This window comes from Vanessa cardui, chromosome 6 (genome assembly GCF_905220365.1).
Source record: "Vanessa cardui chromosome 6, ilVanCard2.1, whole genome shotgun sequence".
Lineage (NCBI taxonomy): Eukaryota > Metazoa > Arthropoda > Insecta > Lepidoptera > Nymphalidae > Vanessa > Vanessa cardui.
Genome location: NC_061128.1, coordinates 5,088,383 through 5,107,523, shown reverse-complemented (window position 1 = coordinate 5,107,523; position 19,141 = coordinate 5,088,383). Strand labels below are relative to the sequence as shown.

Below are 19,141 nucleotides of genomic sequence, written 5' to 3'. Positions count from 1 at the left end.
AGGATACTTGATAGTTAAATTTATTTTCAATAAAATGATTGACATAATGTGACCGCTTGACACAAAAAAATCGTTGAAGACGAAAAAGCTAAAGAAGGTAGGCAGGTAGTAACATTCCTACTTATTTTCATAGTTTGTAGTTATTTCCATTCATTTTCGTGGCAATCGGCGTAGAAATGGCGGAAAACGAGCCTGGACAGACAGACGGACAGACATGACGAAACTATAAGTATATAGTTTTGTCATGTCTCATGTCGTCATGTACATATATATAGTAGACTATGGAACCCTAAAAATACTTTGTGTGTTTGCAAGAGTGGTATACGTGTTCCCCTAAAATATTAGCGTTATCTGTGTGTAACTGTAAATTTGGCGATACCCTGTTTTATTTGCATCATTAAACACAAAATAATTTTGCCGTCAGATGCGCTTAAAAAGTAATTTACAATAAGTTACATTGAAACAACTTAAAGTAAAGAAAGAAAGAAATGTTTATTAGGACACAAGACACAAAAAAGAAAGAAAAGTATAATAAAAATGAAAACAAAAATAGTAAAAAACATAATTAACTAATTATAACTACTGACTAACTTAATCTAAAAAAAAAAACAAAAACAAAACAATAACTAACGGGTCCTAAAATGTGTAAAGGTATTCAGGTTTCAAATTGGGTTCCAAAAACCCAACGCAGATTTTCGAGTACATTGATTTATCAAATGTTCTGTTATCCTAAGTGATACAGATGGTTTCTAGATGGCATAATTTTTGGTGATAGACTTATTCAAATTACTGTAACTTAATTTATTAACTATAATATTACAATGAAGGTCCTAGTTTTTTTAAGAACCACCGAAAGAAAACGTAATGTATTCGTGTCCTTCAAATTAATTATTAATTTAAATTAAATTCCTTTAAACAAACCTATCTTACACTCCAATATTTTTTTTTAAATATAATTAAGCTAACAATTTTAGTTACAATAAAGTAAGTTATTATGTAATTTTTAGAATAGATATTCTTTGATTCCCTCTACATACGAAACATATTTATGTAGTATGTATGTTAGCGGGTATGAGTACACCATTAAAATAATAAAAAAAATCAAAATTTGTTACTCTTATTCCTCAACCCTTAATCTAATGGATAGAAGTTCGATACGTGTACTTTCTACTACCAAGCTACATATTTTTACTGAGGTAAAGCGTTTGTGAATTGTAGAGTTGTGCCTTGTAGAGTTAGTGCGCTAAGGATTAGAAGCTTAGCTATACAAGAGATCTATTAACTGCTGATAGTGTGAGTCAAATATTCGTGTCTCGGCAATATTTTACGAAAATGTTTAGGTGTGATAAACAAAAATAACGTGTCATGCATTAAATTCGTTTTTTTTTATATTATAAAGGAAATAGGTAAATGGAATAAAACCTAATTCAAACTGATTATGTAATTTGCTTACATATTTGTATTGTATTACTGACTTGTCGATTATATTGCTGTTATAAATAACTTTATGAATCAGAAAAATAATAGTGTAAATTCACATGAATAGAAGCCTAAAAATACTGATATCCGTTTTATTAATAAAAAAAAATCAAAGATTATTTTAGCGCTATACTTAATGTGCCGCAAAATATCTGTTAATAGCCTATCAACATATTTTTATATATCTCTCTTTTGTTCGAAAATTAATTATTTAACAAAAACATACATTCAAATAATTTTGTAATATTGATCTGACTTAATCAAAGTGTATCCGATATGAAGGTGCGGTCCAATATTTAAAATTGAAATCAATCATTCTGAAAACATAAATAAATTAAAAAAAAAAAACATTTAATCTTTATTAATACTATAGAATGTTTATCACAGAAAGAAAAGATAAATTTAAATTTTGAAATAGCATTATTATATATTTTTTTAATTTGTGATTTTATTCCAAGCTTATACCGCCACGATATTTGCCTTAAATGGTGTTTTGTAAACAATCAATACAACAAATATCGAACCAAGCAAGTGATTCACCTGTACGTAAATGTTAATGTAATAAAATACATATGTTAGACAAAAGAAGACGAAGAAGACGCACATAAGAAATTATAAATTTTATTGTTTTTAATCTGAATTTCTTATAATTATTTAAAAACTATTTATAAATTACAAAATATATTCTGAATTAAACATTCAGAATGAATATCTGTCAAAATTTGAATTGATTAGTTACAGTCGTATAATTTACATGATACAACTGTATTTTTTGCTTGGTAGCTTACTGTATGTTGTACAGACCACAAAAGTTACAATATTTTAACTGAGTGACCAGGCTTTGTGCCAAATAATTCTGAGTATTTTGAGTGAAGAGTTGGTGGTACCCAGCTGGTTGCACAAAATCCTACCACCGAGTTAATTATTAACCCCTATTAAGATGACTAATTTAGATATTTCGGACAATAAAATTGGATTTCAATTACCACTATACATTATCCAAATAAAAACTTTAGATTCTATAGTAGTTTGGAATCAATTTAATCTTTTCAAGATCCAAAATAATATTTCGCTGTTAAACGGATGGTCGCATTACAAACAACGAAATTTTGATCTTAAATGTGTGGAGTATTTATTTTTCTTATTTAAATTTTTTTTACTTATAAAAATCATTGGAATTAATGGTGTTCTTGAAGAACATGGATTAACAATATCTTTCCTTTATTGCCACACAATAGCTGAGATAAGTTTATCTACTGTATGAAATCCCCATAAACGCTATTTATCAAGCTTGACAAGTATATGACTCAAAATTGATCACAAGCTTTAGTACAATTGATATTTATGGCATCTACTTCGTGATGGTTATAGCTTTATGTTTATAATTCTTAATATTTTTTTTCTAAAGAGTTCCGATGAGTTTTGAGAAAATGATAATAAGAATATTTATATCTTCTTAAGGAAAGATAGTTTTTAATTAAATTGTAAAAATTTGATACGAGTGTTAATGAAAAAATGTAATAATATTTTATGTTTATTATATACAGTAAGCTAATAGTATACATTGAGTTTCCTAACAACTATTTAATTATCGTTTAGTGATGAGATAGGATGTGCTCAGGGGCGTGGTGAATCGGCTGGGCGTGTGTGGATGGGGCAGAGTAGTCGACTTGGGCGTTGAATCTGAAAACATTTTTTACCTTATTAAAACTCTGTTCCTGGTCATATCACATTCGATATAGTGAATTGCTTCTAAGTAGCGATCGTCCGCCTTTATACAACATTCTTTCATTCTCTCCTTACTTTGTTCTTAACTCTCATTTGAATATGAGGACTTACATAGTAATATACTGAATATCTTACCCGCTGTGCTTATCAGCGTTGTAGTGGACGGAGCGTACAGAACCATCGGGCTGGTGCAGACTGTAGGAGCCGGTCACGTGGTCACCGTCACGAGCTTCGTGCTGAGACTTGATGTCACCGGTGTGGTGGTCTTCTACGTTGTATTGGAACTCGTATTTGGGATGAGACTGTAAATACATGAAAATCGTATTAAACTTAAAGTTTATTCTATGGTCATCAAATTATCTGATTTTTTTAATGACACCAATGACTCAACATACGTAGTAGTCCTGGTGTTCATGACCATCATTGTGTTGGTTGTGGTAGACTGGAGTTTGGTGGTGCACAATGGGAGCAGCGTGGTGTACTACTGGAGCAGCGTGGACGACAGGCGCGGCGTGTTGGATGTAAGCAGGTTGGTGGTGGTACACGGGTGCACTGTGGACGGCAATCGGTTGCACGTGGTGGTAGCCTTGGTCGTGAGAGACGTCGTGTCGGATGATGGACTGAGAAGATGTCGCGTGGCCGTGGCTTTGACCGTGGTGCTGCGCGCTCACTGCCATCAGCGAGGCGGCGAAAATGACAACCTAATGAGATAAATGCAATTACTCGGATAGTCTCATAATATATAAAGTAAGAATATTATTTGTTGTTTTATAAACTGCGACTTAAAAGTAATTAACTCATTATTTAAACTCACCTTAAAATTCATTTTGTATTTTGTGATGTGTGGCTCAAATGAGAATGATATGAAATCCAAATTACTCTCGCCTTTTATATTCTTGATGTTTTAATGAGTTGCAACTTACGTATGAACTTGATTACAATTTGTAACTGCAAACGAGTTTATGATTTTTGGATACTTCATAGTTTCATTTGTACGCAATAAATTGATTGACATAATATATCACACAAGAATAAAAATACATAATTATAGTAATCATATGAGTTACTCTACAAAATCTTCTTACGTGGTAAAAATTGTTGACTATGATAAATCAGTACGTTATTCCTTAGGATAAATAAAAAGAGGAACAGGGCTGGTTTTCTATCATGATATTCTTTAGGTAGTGGGTCTCACCAAGGCCACTTACAACCATATACTCCATGGTATTTATAAGCATGAGTACCATATGCCATGTGACCGGCTTTAGGTGTATTATATTTTGTTAAAAACACTAAAAATATTTCTTTTGAAATAATCGCGCTAATGAATGTTTAGCATCCGTTAATATTATTAGTTTAAAGAATTTATACTAGATCCGTGTCCTATGGGTCACCACCGCCCTTAAAGATATAGCAAACCATTTCTTATCTTTCTTATTATCGCGCTAATGAATGTTTAGCATCCGTTAATATTATTAGTTTAAAGAATTTATACTAGATCCGTGTCCTATTGGTCACCACCGCCCTTAAAGATATAGTAAACCATTTCTTATCGGTTATGTGTCAAAACGTTATTTTCCTTATGCCTGCAGATACATTGGCTCACTCAGCCTTCAAAACGGAACAAAACAATTCTATGTTTTGCTGTTTGTCTGCTTAATATCCAGTGAGTGAAATTTAGGTGGATTTTCACATAGGTGGTGCCACTAAGAGAATTATAAAATATTTTAATTTAAAATTAATTGTTACTACTACCGAACAATTATTAAAAAGTTTTAATGTTTTATTACTTCATAATGTAATAAATACATACAGTCCATGCAATGTCTTGGTTAATTTATAAATTACTTAAAGCCAAATAAAAAATATGTTAATTTCTGTAATTTAACCATTGCCCTGATTAAACGGCATGATCATAATATCGACCATAATTCGACCATAATATATTTTATTTATTTGTTATACGAGTACATTTTACAGTATATTTAAATACTTGTACTTTGCTTTTATTATTAAAGGAATACATAGCTTAAGTTTTTTTTTATGTTACAGGTCATAGAAATGGTGAAATGGTGACGAGTAAATGAGTCTGCTGATGAGTGGTAGTGGACCACCTAGTAGTCATCACCGCCCATAAATAATAGCACTGTACGAATTATTAAGCATTCCTTACACCGCTTGCAAAGCCTTGATACTAAGAATATACTTCAATCAAAAACATCTACTGTTCAAATCATAACTAGAAGTTTTGATAGCAATAATGTTTATATTGTTTGTAGTCAAACCGCAATTCTGAACCTCAATATTTAAATTAATTACTAAATGTATTATTTCATTATATGTGAATATATATTAGTTACTTATACAATCATTAGTATAAAAATATGTGTTACGTTTTTCGCATATATTATTTTGTATTTATTATTTGGAGTATACTGTGATTAAATGTTTGCTTTTTATGTTTTTAGCTGACTAGTTTTTTTATGAATTAAATAACTAAAAATTTTAATAAAATACTGACATACTTTTTAACTTGTTATCTATTAATACTTTTACTATTATGAAATAATAATTCTTAAAAAAAAAAAACAAAGAATATTAATGAATTACTTGATATAAAATGACATGTAATAGCGTGTTCGTGTATGCGCGTGAATATATTATTATCATTTGCCTTTGATTATATAATTCAAACCGATTTGTAAAATATTATACCTATTTAAAGTTAGTAAAAGTTTATTAAAAGTATAACACCTCGCCTTATTGCCTCCTGGGGACACGAGGGCCGTTACATCACATCATTGAAATTGCGATCCAACGGGGAAATGCTGCTAGCATTCTTACCACCGCTGCAAGCGGTCCTAATTTATACAGTAACTATTTTTAATTCATATTTGTTTATATTTAAAGACTTAATGATAATGATTATTATGTTAATATGTCATTGATGGCCTATAGGCCGATTCTCATCTAGGTGGTCTTGGTCTTTCGGATTTTGTTTGTTTTTCATTAAACCCATTTTTTTCGAATTTTTCACGAGAGAAGCTTATCATATTATTGGTTGTGTAATAAGCTTAACTAATAATTAACTAAAATATATTCAACTATGTTCAGACAACTATTTTGTATCAAATAATTTTCTATTCTTATAGTAAAAAAAGACAATACTTTTGAACAGTGCCGTAAATAGCCTTTTCTGCGCCCTGTGCGAGCTTCTATAACTGCGCCCTATTTAAGCAGACCCTTTGCCTATTTTACTGTCTCACTCACTAAAACTTAAACGCAGGTTCACTGCTGGCTTTGTCCATTAACGATAAACACTAAACACAAACACGCTCGTGCGCTGCCAAAAAAATGAGCGTGATGTATGGTTTTAATGATACTAGCATGTAAGTACGTTTCTATTGGAATCGAGTACTAGGGGCTCAGTGGAATCTTGACAAGAGCAAAACGAAAAAACAATAGTCCTGCCCAGTCGGTCTATTCTTGCGCCCCCGCGAGTCTATGCCCTGTGTCTTGGCACCGGTGGCACATCCCTATTTACGCCACTGCTTAGAATTTCATAGTAAGAAATTAATAGTAGGTTGTATAGATTATTAAAAAACAGATCTGTATATTAGACTAGAGTTTATTTAAAAACAAGTTGCATATGATATATTAAATTGTTCAGTGATGAGACTGGATGTAATGAGGTTGGTGGTGCTGCGGCTGGATGTGGGTGGAAGGTGCTGAGTGTTGTACTTGAGCGTTGAATCTGAAAAAGATTAAAACAAATTTAGAAAAAGAAAACCTCACAAGTATTCAAAAATTTTTGAAAAACTATAAAAAAATTTTTGAAAAATTTTCATTTCTTACCCGCTGTGCTTGTCAGCATTGTAATGTACCGTGCGCACGGAACCATCAGGCTCATGCAGACTGTAGTATCCAGTTACGTGGTCACCGTCACGAGATTCATGTTGCGATTTGATATCACCAGTATGATGGTCGGCTACGCTGTATTCGAACTCATATTTCGGATGAGCCTAAAAATACACAACGATTAAAAAATAAGTTAATCATTTTAATAAAAAATACACAAACGACAGTTTGACATTGAAACCAAAGTCTTACGTAATAATCCTGGTGACTTTGGGCATATTGATGTTGATTGTGATTTCCAGAATGTTGAAGGGTTAAAACTGGAGTAGCGTGATGAACTACGGGGGTGACGTGGTGAAGAGATGAAACAGAATTATGTACAGGAGCAACTTGATGGACAGAGTGTGCAGCATGATGTACTACAGGCGCAGCGTGATGAACAGAGGGTGCAGCATGATGTACTAGAGGAGCTACGTGGTGAACGACGGGTGCAGCATGATGGACAACAGGGGCTGAGTGATGAATAGCGGGAGCAGAGTAATGAATGGTAGGAGAGGCGTGATGAGCAATTTGAGCTACATGATTTATAGTAGGAATCGCATGATGAACAACAGGGGCTGCGTGATGAACGGAAGGAGCAGAGTGATGAGAGTGATGAGCTATTGGGGCAGAGTGATGTACGATTGGAGCAACATGTTGAACGGTGGGAGCTGAGTGAACGACTGGGGCGATATGTTGAATGCTGATTGCTTCATGGACAGGAGCGGCATGAACGGCAATAGGTTGATGGTATGCTGTGTGATGTCCTATGTGTTGGTTGCTATATCCATGTTGGTTATGCGAAACATCATGACGGATTATCGACTGGGAAGATGTTGCTTGTCCATGTGAGTGATGCTGTGCGTTGACCGCCAATAGCACAGTTGTAAACACTAAAACCTAAAAACATAAGTCATATTAATTAATTTATTTTAATTATTTTAAAAGTTCATGTCAATATTGTGAGTGTACTTACTTTTGATATCATATTGTGTGTTTAATAATTTGAACTTCGCTAACGAATGATATTCAATACACGAACTGACGCTTTTATATTATGTTTAAGCTTTCATTATGGTAGGACGAGTTTTAAAAATCTTTATTGCCCAGCGAGTAGTAGGGCAAGAACTGGTTTAAAAATGTGATTGTCTATATTGCAATCATCATGGGTCTTAAAAATTGACAAACATTGAATTGGAGAAAGTAAGAATAAAACAAAAACGTATGAGAAAAGATTATATTACATATAAGCAAAACTGGAGCCTCCGCCAAGCACCCCTCAGGCATATTCTAACGTTTCATAAAATGTATTCTCTTAACTAAGTTTGAAAACGGTAAAAGACTTACAAACTAAAAGAAATTATAATACAAAAGCTAGCACCCTAATAAGAGGTACTGGTTGTGAAGTCTTGGGCCGTTGTCCCAGGTTGGATACACATTATGAAACGCTGTGCCTTGAAGCAGACCATTCGTTGTACCGTTACCATGAAGCATTCAAGTTACATTGTCGCATTCTGTCTTATTCTAAGTAATTATAGAAATAAATATGTCATAGTCTTTTTAGCCGTGGAGGAGATGACCGTGGCCGAGGGGTGCGGCTACAGCGATCGGCGCGTGCGCAACGGTGGCGGTGGCGGGATGCGCCGCGTGGCCTTGTCTGCTGACTACAGCGTTGAATCTGAAAAGAGAAGTACATAAGTAATATTCGCATTTTTTATTCATACATTTTTAATGCAGAATAAAAATTGAAAATGAAATAACATTGTCTGAGAATAATAATTTCGTACCCATTGTGGTCATCAGCTGAGTAGTTGACGGTACGGATGGTGCCATCGGGTTCGACGAGAGAGTACTGGCCCTTTACAACGTCCCCATCACGAGATTCCCATTGGCTCTTCTGGTCGCCAGTGTGGCCGTCAGTGACACCATAGTTGAACTGGTAACGGGGGTGGGACTGCAACATAATGTTCAGTTAGACAATCAGTATAGCATTTGTATTGTTATATTTGTATAATTATTTTCGAAATATTTAAATCCAATTCTGACCTTATATTATATGTAGAAGAACCAACTAATGACTAACTTTCCTTACAAAATAATTACCCATATAAAATTAAATTATATATTAGATTACTTACATAAACCTCAACAGGGGCAACGGCGTGGGCGACCGGCGCGTGCAGCACGGGGCCGTGAGAGACGATAGCACCGTGACCTGGCATATTTTAATTCAGATCAGAAGATATAACACCACTTGTCCAAAAAATCTGACTAATACGCGATTTATTAAAGTCTAAAGGAATGCACGTTATTTATGACTGAAAACACTCAGTAAGAGCTCATGAATGAATAATATTATCTTATTCCGGTTATTTAAATGTAAGGGAATCAATAGAGACCGAATGTACACAATCTTACACTACCTAATCCCAATCCATAAGCTGGTGCAGCAAGAGCATGGCCGACAGCGTGAGTAGCGATGGCAGGAGCTGGGTGTCCTAGTACTATGCTCTGAGATGAAATAGCTCCGTGAGGACTCGCGATGAGTCCTCCTTGAGCTACCACCAAAAGAGCACAAGCAACAATAGCCTGTAAAAGTGAAAACGATTGAACTTAAAATTGAGGGTTCCTTATTTGAATTTATGGAATATCCTATTGATTAATAGCGAATTGACCCGGCGTCGCACTGGGGCAATGTTGATACTAAATATACTACAGATTTCTTTTTCTTTACTACATTGTCCATGTATTATATACAAAAACTATCCCCTTAAATCATTTTATCTATTGCAATAATTCGCATCAAAATCCGTTGCGTAATTTTAGAGGTCTAAGCATACATAGGGCTGGACAGACATCGGTAAGCGACAGTTTTATAATATGTAATGTTATGTATAATAAAAATAAATTCAAATATTAATCTAAAAAATTATACATATTATTTGATCGGTAAGCAAAGAAAAATATCTCAAATATAAAATAAGGACAAAAAGCAGCCAAATAAAAGCTATCTATCACAAATTTCACGCTTAAAGTGATACCTTAAAATACACCCTTTTAGTATTATATTTATTTACCTTTGCGAACATTTTCTCAAATTGTCTCTAGGATTGGAACACTAGTTCACTAAGCACTAGGACTTGATGTGTGCCTAAATCTGAGATACTTGGCGCTTATATAGAGGCTGTACTAATACTATGCCCTATAGGTAGACCTAAGGTCCCGCCTGCGGTGTCGCAGGCGCACAAAACTATGTGACTATGTATTATGGGCGCTGCCCGCAATAATCTAGATAGCAATACATAAAGTAGACATGCCTTAAACTAATTTTCTGAAATGACGAATACTTAATATCACTGTAATAATACCCAAAAAAAAGTTCAAATATTGTCAAAAAATCAATATTAAAAGGGGTAAATGAAGGTGATATAGTTATATCATATCATCTAAATAGTCTTGAACATTTATTTATTTGATTTGTCTCTATTAAATAAAATGAAATACAATAAAGCTATTATTATTATTTTATAAACATATATTGATTTATTATCCACATAACTCTTTCGTTATTAAACGAGTTAAGAATTGGTTTAAGAACCATAAATTTATACACTTGTGAGTACAGAATAAGGAATAAATTAAACTTTGTGACATACGAGTACAGTCCCCCTAATAATTATTTTATTAAAATTTGAATATAATAACAATTACTTCGTATAATTGTCATTAAACGTATACCATAGAATAGAAGTACATACTTAATAGGGTTTTTTGTTTATAATACTTAATAAATCAGATAATTGTAAGGAACGGATTGTTCCATAAATTAATTATGAATTTGATTTCTTTGTAACGAAAAGTTCCCTGACAATTGAAAAAAAAATCTATAATCTATGAAAAAAATCTTGACGCTGAACAAGTAAAAAAGTGATACCGCATGCAAATACGTACAAAAGCTTTTATTTGTGTCTTTCTAATTCGATGGTTATACTTGGCTACCGCTTGTTATAATACATATGCGATAATAGCACTATTGAGTATTCTTGATGTGCTTAATTTGTATGAAGATTACTTACGATCAAACACGTCACACTGATAATTGCTTTATCCTTATATAAACTATGCATCATAATATTACAAATCATTATTGTGGGACTGACAAATTATTATTTTACGACGACAAAGACAAATTATCTAAATGCAAATTTTGTATTTAAGAGTCACGCGATTGACTGTAGGGAAATACTTATATTATAGTGCAGGACTTCGGCAATATAGGTGACCTCTCTATTATCTAACTCTCATTATCGGTTGAGATGACAAACGTAGACAGGTCAAGTGTAGAACCAACGGCCTTAATAAATAGCTCCTTCTAAAGCATAGAGATGGGGCACTGATAACTTTAAAACTACACACTTTTATTACGAATTGCTATCTGCAAAAATCAATAGCATTTTGTTCCTGTCTAGAAATTTTATCGAGAGATTTGCTGCCTTATAATTTTGTCTCCAGGCTGACAAGGCAGTTTTTAGACTCTATATTTTCTAAAATTTCTAAAATATACTTATTTATAAATACATCGGCCTCATTAGGGTTATGCTGAGACGTCTAAGTGATGCCATATAGCACTGGATTAAATGTAAAATATTTAATATAATTTATAATGTAAATTTTGTACGAGGTTTAAATTTTTTTGTTTGATTAAGATCCACTTGGTGTGTTCACTGGAAATCTAGACTTTATTTAACTAATCAGTTTATTTTTATAAAACGCAGATTAAAAAATATTTTTAAGCTGTCATAGTTTGATGTCGTCTTTCACAAAGACAAAATATATAATTTTAAAAATTTTGTATTATTGATTTTCAACTTGCTTGTACCAATACCATTAACATATTTACAAAAACTTATATTAATTTACTTCTGATTGGTTAGTTATATTTTTAATCGAAAAGAAACAGATAGTTTTAAATCTATGTGGCTTTTTGTGTTAAGGTCCGTTTTAAAAGTGGAACACAAATTCTTTGTCGGATACATGTCCAAATACAATTACATTTTTCATTTGAGTACAAAATATTAGTGTGCGGAAAGTTTCATAACAAAATCGATGATTATTGATAAATGTATAATTAGCTCCTGAAAACTAGAAAAAAGATGTAACATAATTTCTTATTTTGTGTGGTGCAATACTGAAAGTAAATATTCTACAGAATTAGTTTATATATGACATCACATTCGATAAATCTAAATAATCAGCGTTTCTCTACTATATTGTTCCTATACATTTATCTTCCTCTCAAACCACGCTGTATATTAAAAAAAAACCGCATCAAAATCCGTTGCGTAATTTTAAAGATCTAATCATAAATAGGGATAAACAGTGGTAGGCGACTTTGTATTATACTATGTAATGATAACAAAAAAAGTAAGAAGTCATAATAAAAAATAAATAAAGGATATAATTAAAATTTAATATAATAAGTTAGTCACTAAAACATTAACAACCATGAAAAATTATATCGTCTATAATTTATATTGTGCTAGAAATTAAAATTTATGTTCGAAGAAAAAAACTCGTTATGCCCAAATAGGATCGAAAACGGCTGCCATTCGTTCCGTTACATCGGAAGATAAACTGTACTACGTGCTTTGAAAATAAAACAAGTAACTTTCATTCTATTACCATTATTAGAATTAGAGCGTTTTATATTTTATTCATGCTTGATCCGACGTATTTACGAAACACTAAAGATTTGTCGGAAACGATTTCGACTAGTTTAATGACCTAATTGTAGGGATAACACTTACAAATTATTCATTGTTTTCAATATACAAAACATACATTAATTCTCTTGTTTCTCGACCGCGTAAACCACGATACGTATCTAATAACCTTCCCAAGTATAATAATTGATTAAGGCTTTGAACACAGCGTCGTTAAGACAGTCGCATGAATTATAAAAACTATTTTTGAGCGATTTTATAAACGAAATTGTCTTAAATATTAAATTATTAGATGTAAATATATTTTGAAGGTTACCTTTAGGATACATATATTCATTGTTGTGCTTCAATCTATTTTTAAACCACGAAATAAAGTGTCAAGTTTATTAATCTAAATGCGTAGATAGTTTTATGGAACTTAACGTATTATTAAGTAAAAAGTTTAAAAAAAATATACGCCACTATCTAGAATCCGCTTTACATCCTATGGATTAAGTAACTATTTTTTTCTTGTCCATTTGTTTTTGTTGTTTTTTTTTTCGTGTAAGAATACTTTATTTAAAAATTCATACTTAAATGTCGTTTATATAAAAGTGTGTATACGCCCTAAAATTGTGTTAAATGACTCATCGTGTCATTAACCGGCGCCTATGCAAACCTTACTTAACTAGTTATGTTAATTAATGCATTGAAGGTCGAACAAAATGCTTGATGTTTTCGAATTCAAATGCCAAATAAACATGCGATACTTATTTTACATACATCATACCATTTACCTGTGCCTCTCTATATATTACCTACTTTACACACCTTACATATCGCGTTATCTTTATGTTTCGAAACTTTAGTTACATTTCCTAGTATATATAATTCGTTGTCCTTCTGACGTGGATCCGTGTTACATATTATATTAAAAGTGTATTTAGCATAAAGCGGCCGGTGACCATTCGATACGTTATAGAAGATCGTCAGATGTTTCTAATACTTAATAGTTACTTTTTTCGTTTATCTACGTAATAATTGTATAATTATCTCTAGAGCCGAGATGACCCGGTGATTAGAGCACGTACATTTTAACTAATAATTCCGCAATGTTATGCGGAGTTAATTTGTATTTAAAAATCATCTGGACTTCGGCGGTGAAGGAAAACATCTGTGTCTTATTTTAACGAAATAATGGCACTGTGAATCCAAAAAAATTCCTTGTGGTGCGTGCAGCGTGGTGGAATATGCTCCTAACCTAATCCTCGAAGGAAGAGGAACCCTTAATCCAGCAGTGGGAACATAGGCTATTACTATTATAATTATTTCTTAGAAAGAGAGGAGGCTTTAGTCGATAAGTAGAATATTTACAGACTGTTACTTAACATTGTTTAAACAAAATATTTTAAAATGTATAATGAACTCAGCTAGAAAGTGTATAGTTTCATAATATATGTTATTGAACCTGTCATACTTCAGTGAATTTTATTACAAGCATAATAAATCAATCATTAATACTCTCAAGTTCTAGATCTACTAATTGACGCTTGAAATATTAGCACAAATTATATAAGGATAAGAAAAAACGTTGGCTCACTATATATGGATATTACTTTCATAACACCTACATAACTATGTTTTTACTGAAATTAACCCGGTTTCGATTTGTCACTGTCGTACCTTGCGTAGGTTAATTTATATTAGTAATTATAATTATAAATTAATATTAGGATAAATATAGAAATCTATCGCCTTCCATATGTCATTTGGGGATAAAAATAATACTTAGTAACATAACTGCGAATGAGTTTAATGTATACGAAACTCTGGCCGTCAGTCTGTCTGTTAGCAACAGATTTTACGAATAGAATATGATGAAACTTAATATGAAGCAAACTTTAACTGGAAGGGAGAATAGGCTACATGTCATGCCTTACATCTGACGACAAACCCTAAAAACGAGACTCGAGTCGCGTGATATAACTAGTAAGATACTAGGAATACATTCCTTTCCTTTTTAACATGTGCGAATTTGTATTAGTTGTCGCTGAATCTAAATCCTTTTCGAAATCCGTATTGTGACATTGAAAAGTAATACAATCATACATACATATACAGCGCATGCTATATTTGTTATAAATATATTAATGAAATATTATGTATGTGGAAATTTTAACCCAAACGAATATAAAATACGTGTCATAAAACATCAGAAAAATAATAATGTAATATAAAGAGCGTACTCATTCCTTATAGGTCGTCACTGCGTCTGCGAGCGTCCTGCTCGTTTGCCCCATATAACATAAAGAAAAAAATTTTCTATACACAGTTTTTTAAGTATTAGTAATTGTTTATGAAAATGTAATTCAACAATGTCACGTTTGTTTAACATTCGATATTGTAAGTAGAGATATCACTAGTGACAAAAAGTGTTTATTTAAATCAGTAGACTACAAAGAAACAGCGTTGAATATATAAGCGTATTGAGCGATTTATTTGATATTATTCAAGTAAATTTCAATTCAATGTATTCAAAGCCTTTAAAGTTATTGACCTAATAAAATATTCTATCGCAACAAGTAATGAAACTCTATTGACCGTGAGTATAATGGTAATAACAAGATGGAAAGAAATTTTAACAAAAAATCTTTAATTTTACTTTTTTTGTCATTCTTAATTATAACTGAAGATTTGTGACTTGTTTATTTGCGTAACTGCCTTGTCGCTCTATTGGTTATCATATTAAGCTGAGCTACACGATCCGGCTCCGAATATAACAATAACTATAACTACGTCATATAATCGTAAATCGTCTTTTAAGTAGTCTAATATTTTTCATTTCATTTTACCTAGGAGGACTCTAAAAAATATGTTAAATATGCAATTATTTTTGTTACTTTTTAGTGCACTTTTATTTGTTTTAAAATAGTGTTTTGTTTGAAGACGGTTTTTCCTTTTGTAATTTTTTTTTTATTTTGTCTTCTTCGTATTGTTTTTGCAAGGACATCTAACACACTCTCACCTGATATTATATCCCTAAAGAACATTGTTTCAGTATCATATATAACAGGCTCAAGATACATAACATTTGAGATCCCAAGATGTAAAGAACTATCATCATTTCATACCATATGTACCTATAAATATATGTATATTATTAACAAAATCTTCGAGCAGGATAGCAAAAATGTATTCGTATCATGTTCATAATAAAAGCCTCGAAATTGGCTGTGCTTAGTCGCCCGCACTCGAAAAATATTATAGAATCGTTGGTCGTCGTCTCCGGTCGTATTGGAATTGGTCTTATTGGATTATTAGAGTAAGCGTTTAGAGAGCACACTTGTATTTGCGAGCAATCATGTACAGTTTAGGCATATTGACGCAGTTGGTTAGTGTCCTTTGAGAATTACTGTTGTTTTTAGGAAGACATAATTTATTTATTTATTTTATTTTTTCTTTACTTATATTGTTTAATTAACATGACGTTGTATTTTTTGTTGTATGTTAAAAAAGAGTAACTACTGAGTTTCTTGCCGGTTCTTCTCGGTAGAATCTACTTTCCGAACCGGTGGTAGCTTCACTTTATTGTAAAATGACGATTCAAAAGTGCTTATAAAAGCCTACTTGAATAAAGTTTATTTTGATTTTGATTTTTTGACATTTAACGACGGCCACTTACAAGTACGAGATGATTATTTATTCGTTTATAAACTTCAAAAAACATAAACCATACAATAATAGTATATTGTAACAGTAATTTTAGGTGAAATGAAATACACATAATATCTAAAGTCAAAACTTATCAGCGTCATTGTATAACCTAATGAATGAATACTAATGAAATAATTTTATTTATTACTATTCTAATAATTATATAAACAAATTGAAAAGAGCTTAACATGAATGTACATGACGTATTAGTTGGTACATTTACATGCGGGTTTTAAATTGAGTAATGACTTTTGTAGAAAAAAAACTGGTTTAATGATTTAAATATGATATATTTTGTATATTATTGTAAAGAAAATAAAACATTTTTTTTATTTTGTAATGTTATTGTATTATATCTCAATTATTCCTAAAAAGTATAAATAGCTAAGATCACATTTATATAATTGTGTTTTTTTTCTTTTGACTAATTTTACCATAGAAAATTGTGTGTTCAATAAACAATATAATACTTTATAACATAAATCATATAATGAAAATCAATAATGTAACCTCATTTTAATAACCTCTTTAGACGCTCAGTGAGTTATAATAGATTTAATACGTTAGAATGATACGGATTAATCTAAAAGGGTAAAACGAGAAAGAGTGTGTCTTTGGTATTGCGACAATGGTTGTCGTGTCACGGCCGCGCCCAGTGGTGAATGTTCACGACCACATGCGTATATTGAATAAAACATAACACCACTCGTGAGACAAAGTTGAATTTGGAACACATTCTGGCCTTATCTAGACCATTTTGTGCTAAGCTATTATTAGAAAACGTATTAATAAAATATTAAACTTTACCACATATTATTTATCTATACACATAATAAAATTGGAGTGTCTGTTTGTAAAATTAAAATAGCCCTTTTTTAGTCAATGCATATATATATATACACGGTATATATACCAAAATAACATTTTTGGCTGTCTGTCTGTCTGTTTGTTCCGGCTAATCTTGACTCGTACCGATTTTGACGGGACTGTCACTGGCAGATAACTGATATAATAAGGAGTAACTTAGGCTACAATATTTTTGTTTTGTTAAATTCAAAGTCGTACGTCGCGCGCACAGCTTGTATACTGTAGAACTTGATTGCGCGTTTAGATTCCATTATGTATGCTGCGACACGACAATTTTACGAAAAATCAGTGGAAAAAGACTTTAATCATTAATCAGTATTTAACATCAGCGTTTAATAGTAAGTAGGCACAAATTAATTTGTTGCAAAAAATGTAAACGTGTAATAATGAGTTTTCTACCACGCACGTCGTCGCTCAAAGTGCGTAATTTATTCCTATCTTCCTATATGTGAAGAATTTCTATTCATTTAAGTAATTAACAGTTTCCGTAACATTATTAAAGTTTTTGTTACATTATCGTATAGCGTTAAAAGTTGAATGAAATTAATGTACTAGGATGTCCGTTATTTTTCGGATATGGAACACATTCGAATTTGATTTTTTTTATTTAAAAACAAAAGACTTTCACATTTACATTGTGAAGTATTTGAAATAATCGAACGGTTTTCGCATTATTTAATTTTAACATTCACTTTCAAGTCTTTCGTGCTAAGATAATGTTTCAATAATGATCAGACCACCGAGATTGTCCGTTACTGTATTTAATTTACCTAAGTTAACTAACTCAAATTCCAATGGAAATTCATTAATCAATGCAATCTCATACATTTATTTTGTTCATAATTAAATTACGATTAAAGATTAATCTTTAATATGTTTATTATAATTATATGTCATATATAGCCATAAAATCCTTTTAAAGTTTATAATTCCATGTTGGAATATTTTATTTCATAATTATATATCTATTTTAAGCGATAAATGATTTCTAGTACTTAAATTTCTTGACATTTGAACTAGAATAACATGTTTTAAGTGTATGTAAGTACAAACAAGTATTACAAAACACTTTCGAAAAATGAACAAAATAAGAGGAAGAAAAATCTAAATAAATATTTTATAATTATATCTATTGCATGACCCTACTAAGTAAGACATTTTTTTAAATTAGACAATTTGCACATTTCTTTGATATTTTTATCCTATATTAATAAAAATTATATTTAAAAACTTATATTTTACTTATTTATTTATATTTTACTTATATTTTTCAGTATTACAAAATACATTTTATGATAAAGTTTTTTTATAATTAAAATATAAAAATATATGTTTTTTTTTTAATAAGTTAAGTATATAAAAAAATGTAAATAGGTATATATGAGTGAAATACTTTGAACGTCCTTGTGAGGTAATACGTGGCCTACACACCCGTTCGCTCCAGTTTCATTACTTTCACTATCATTGTGAGATCGGTTGCGCAAGCACATTTAACTGATATTGCCCTGTCAAAACTAATTACCTTACCACGAAACAATTGCATAATTAAAATATGTTTTTATAATGTTTATTGGGTACACTATATTGAGTGTAAGAAAAAAAAATATGTTAAAACTAATCATTAACTATTTAAATATCAAAATTGTAGAACAATAACGAAAAAGAAGTTTCGATAAAAAGTAGGCGTGTCCTTAACATATTTATATAATGTGGAATAAATCAGCAAGAAGAGAGATGGCACAGATTTCAAAATA

General features: G+C 31.3%; 3 protein-coding genes across 3 annotated transcripts; all 3 read right to left on the bottom strand.

Annotated features, from left to right (window-relative positions):
• Positions 1-3,074: 3,074 nt before the first annotated feature.
• LOC124530628 (cuticle protein 8-like) lies at positions 3,075-3,896 on the bottom strand. Its single transcript, XM_047104863.1, has 3 exons — positions 3,603-3,896; positions 3,343-3,509; positions 3,075-3,162 (listed from the first exon to the last, which is right to left on the bottom strand). Exons 1-3 carry the CDS (start codon positions 3,882-3,884, stop codon positions 3,075-3,077), a joined length of 537 nt encoding a protein of 178 aa, XP_046960819.1. The 5' UTR covers positions 3,885-3,896.
• A 2,958-nt stretch (positions 3,897-6,854) lies between these two features.
• On the bottom strand, positions 6,855-8,220 carry LOC124530611 (histidine-rich glycoprotein-like). Its single transcript, XM_047104849.1, has 4 exons — positions 8,081-8,220; positions 7,318-8,004; positions 7,063-7,229; positions 6,855-6,961 (listed from the first exon to the last, which is right to left on the bottom strand). The coding sequence occupies exons 1-4, from the start codon at positions 8,090-8,092 to the stop codon at positions 6,874-6,876; spliced, it is 954 nt and encodes a 317-aa protein (XP_046960805.1). The 5' UTR covers positions 8,093-8,220; the 3' UTR covers positions 6,855-6,873.
• Positions 8,221-8,327: 107 nt separating this feature from the next.
• On the bottom strand, positions 8,328-10,342 carry LOC124530624 (cuticle protein 7-like). The gene is made up of 5 exons (XM_047104860.1): positions 10,182-10,342; positions 9,528-9,693; positions 9,243-9,319; positions 8,892-9,058; positions 8,328-8,782 (listed from the first exon to the last, which is right to left on the bottom strand). The coding sequence occupies exons 1-5, from the start codon at positions 10,191-10,193 to the stop codon at positions 8,665-8,667; spliced, it is 540 nt and encodes a 179-aa protein (XP_046960816.1). The 5' UTR covers positions 10,194-10,342; the 3' UTR covers positions 8,328-8,664.
• Positions 10,343-19,141: the final 8,799 nt, after the last annotated feature.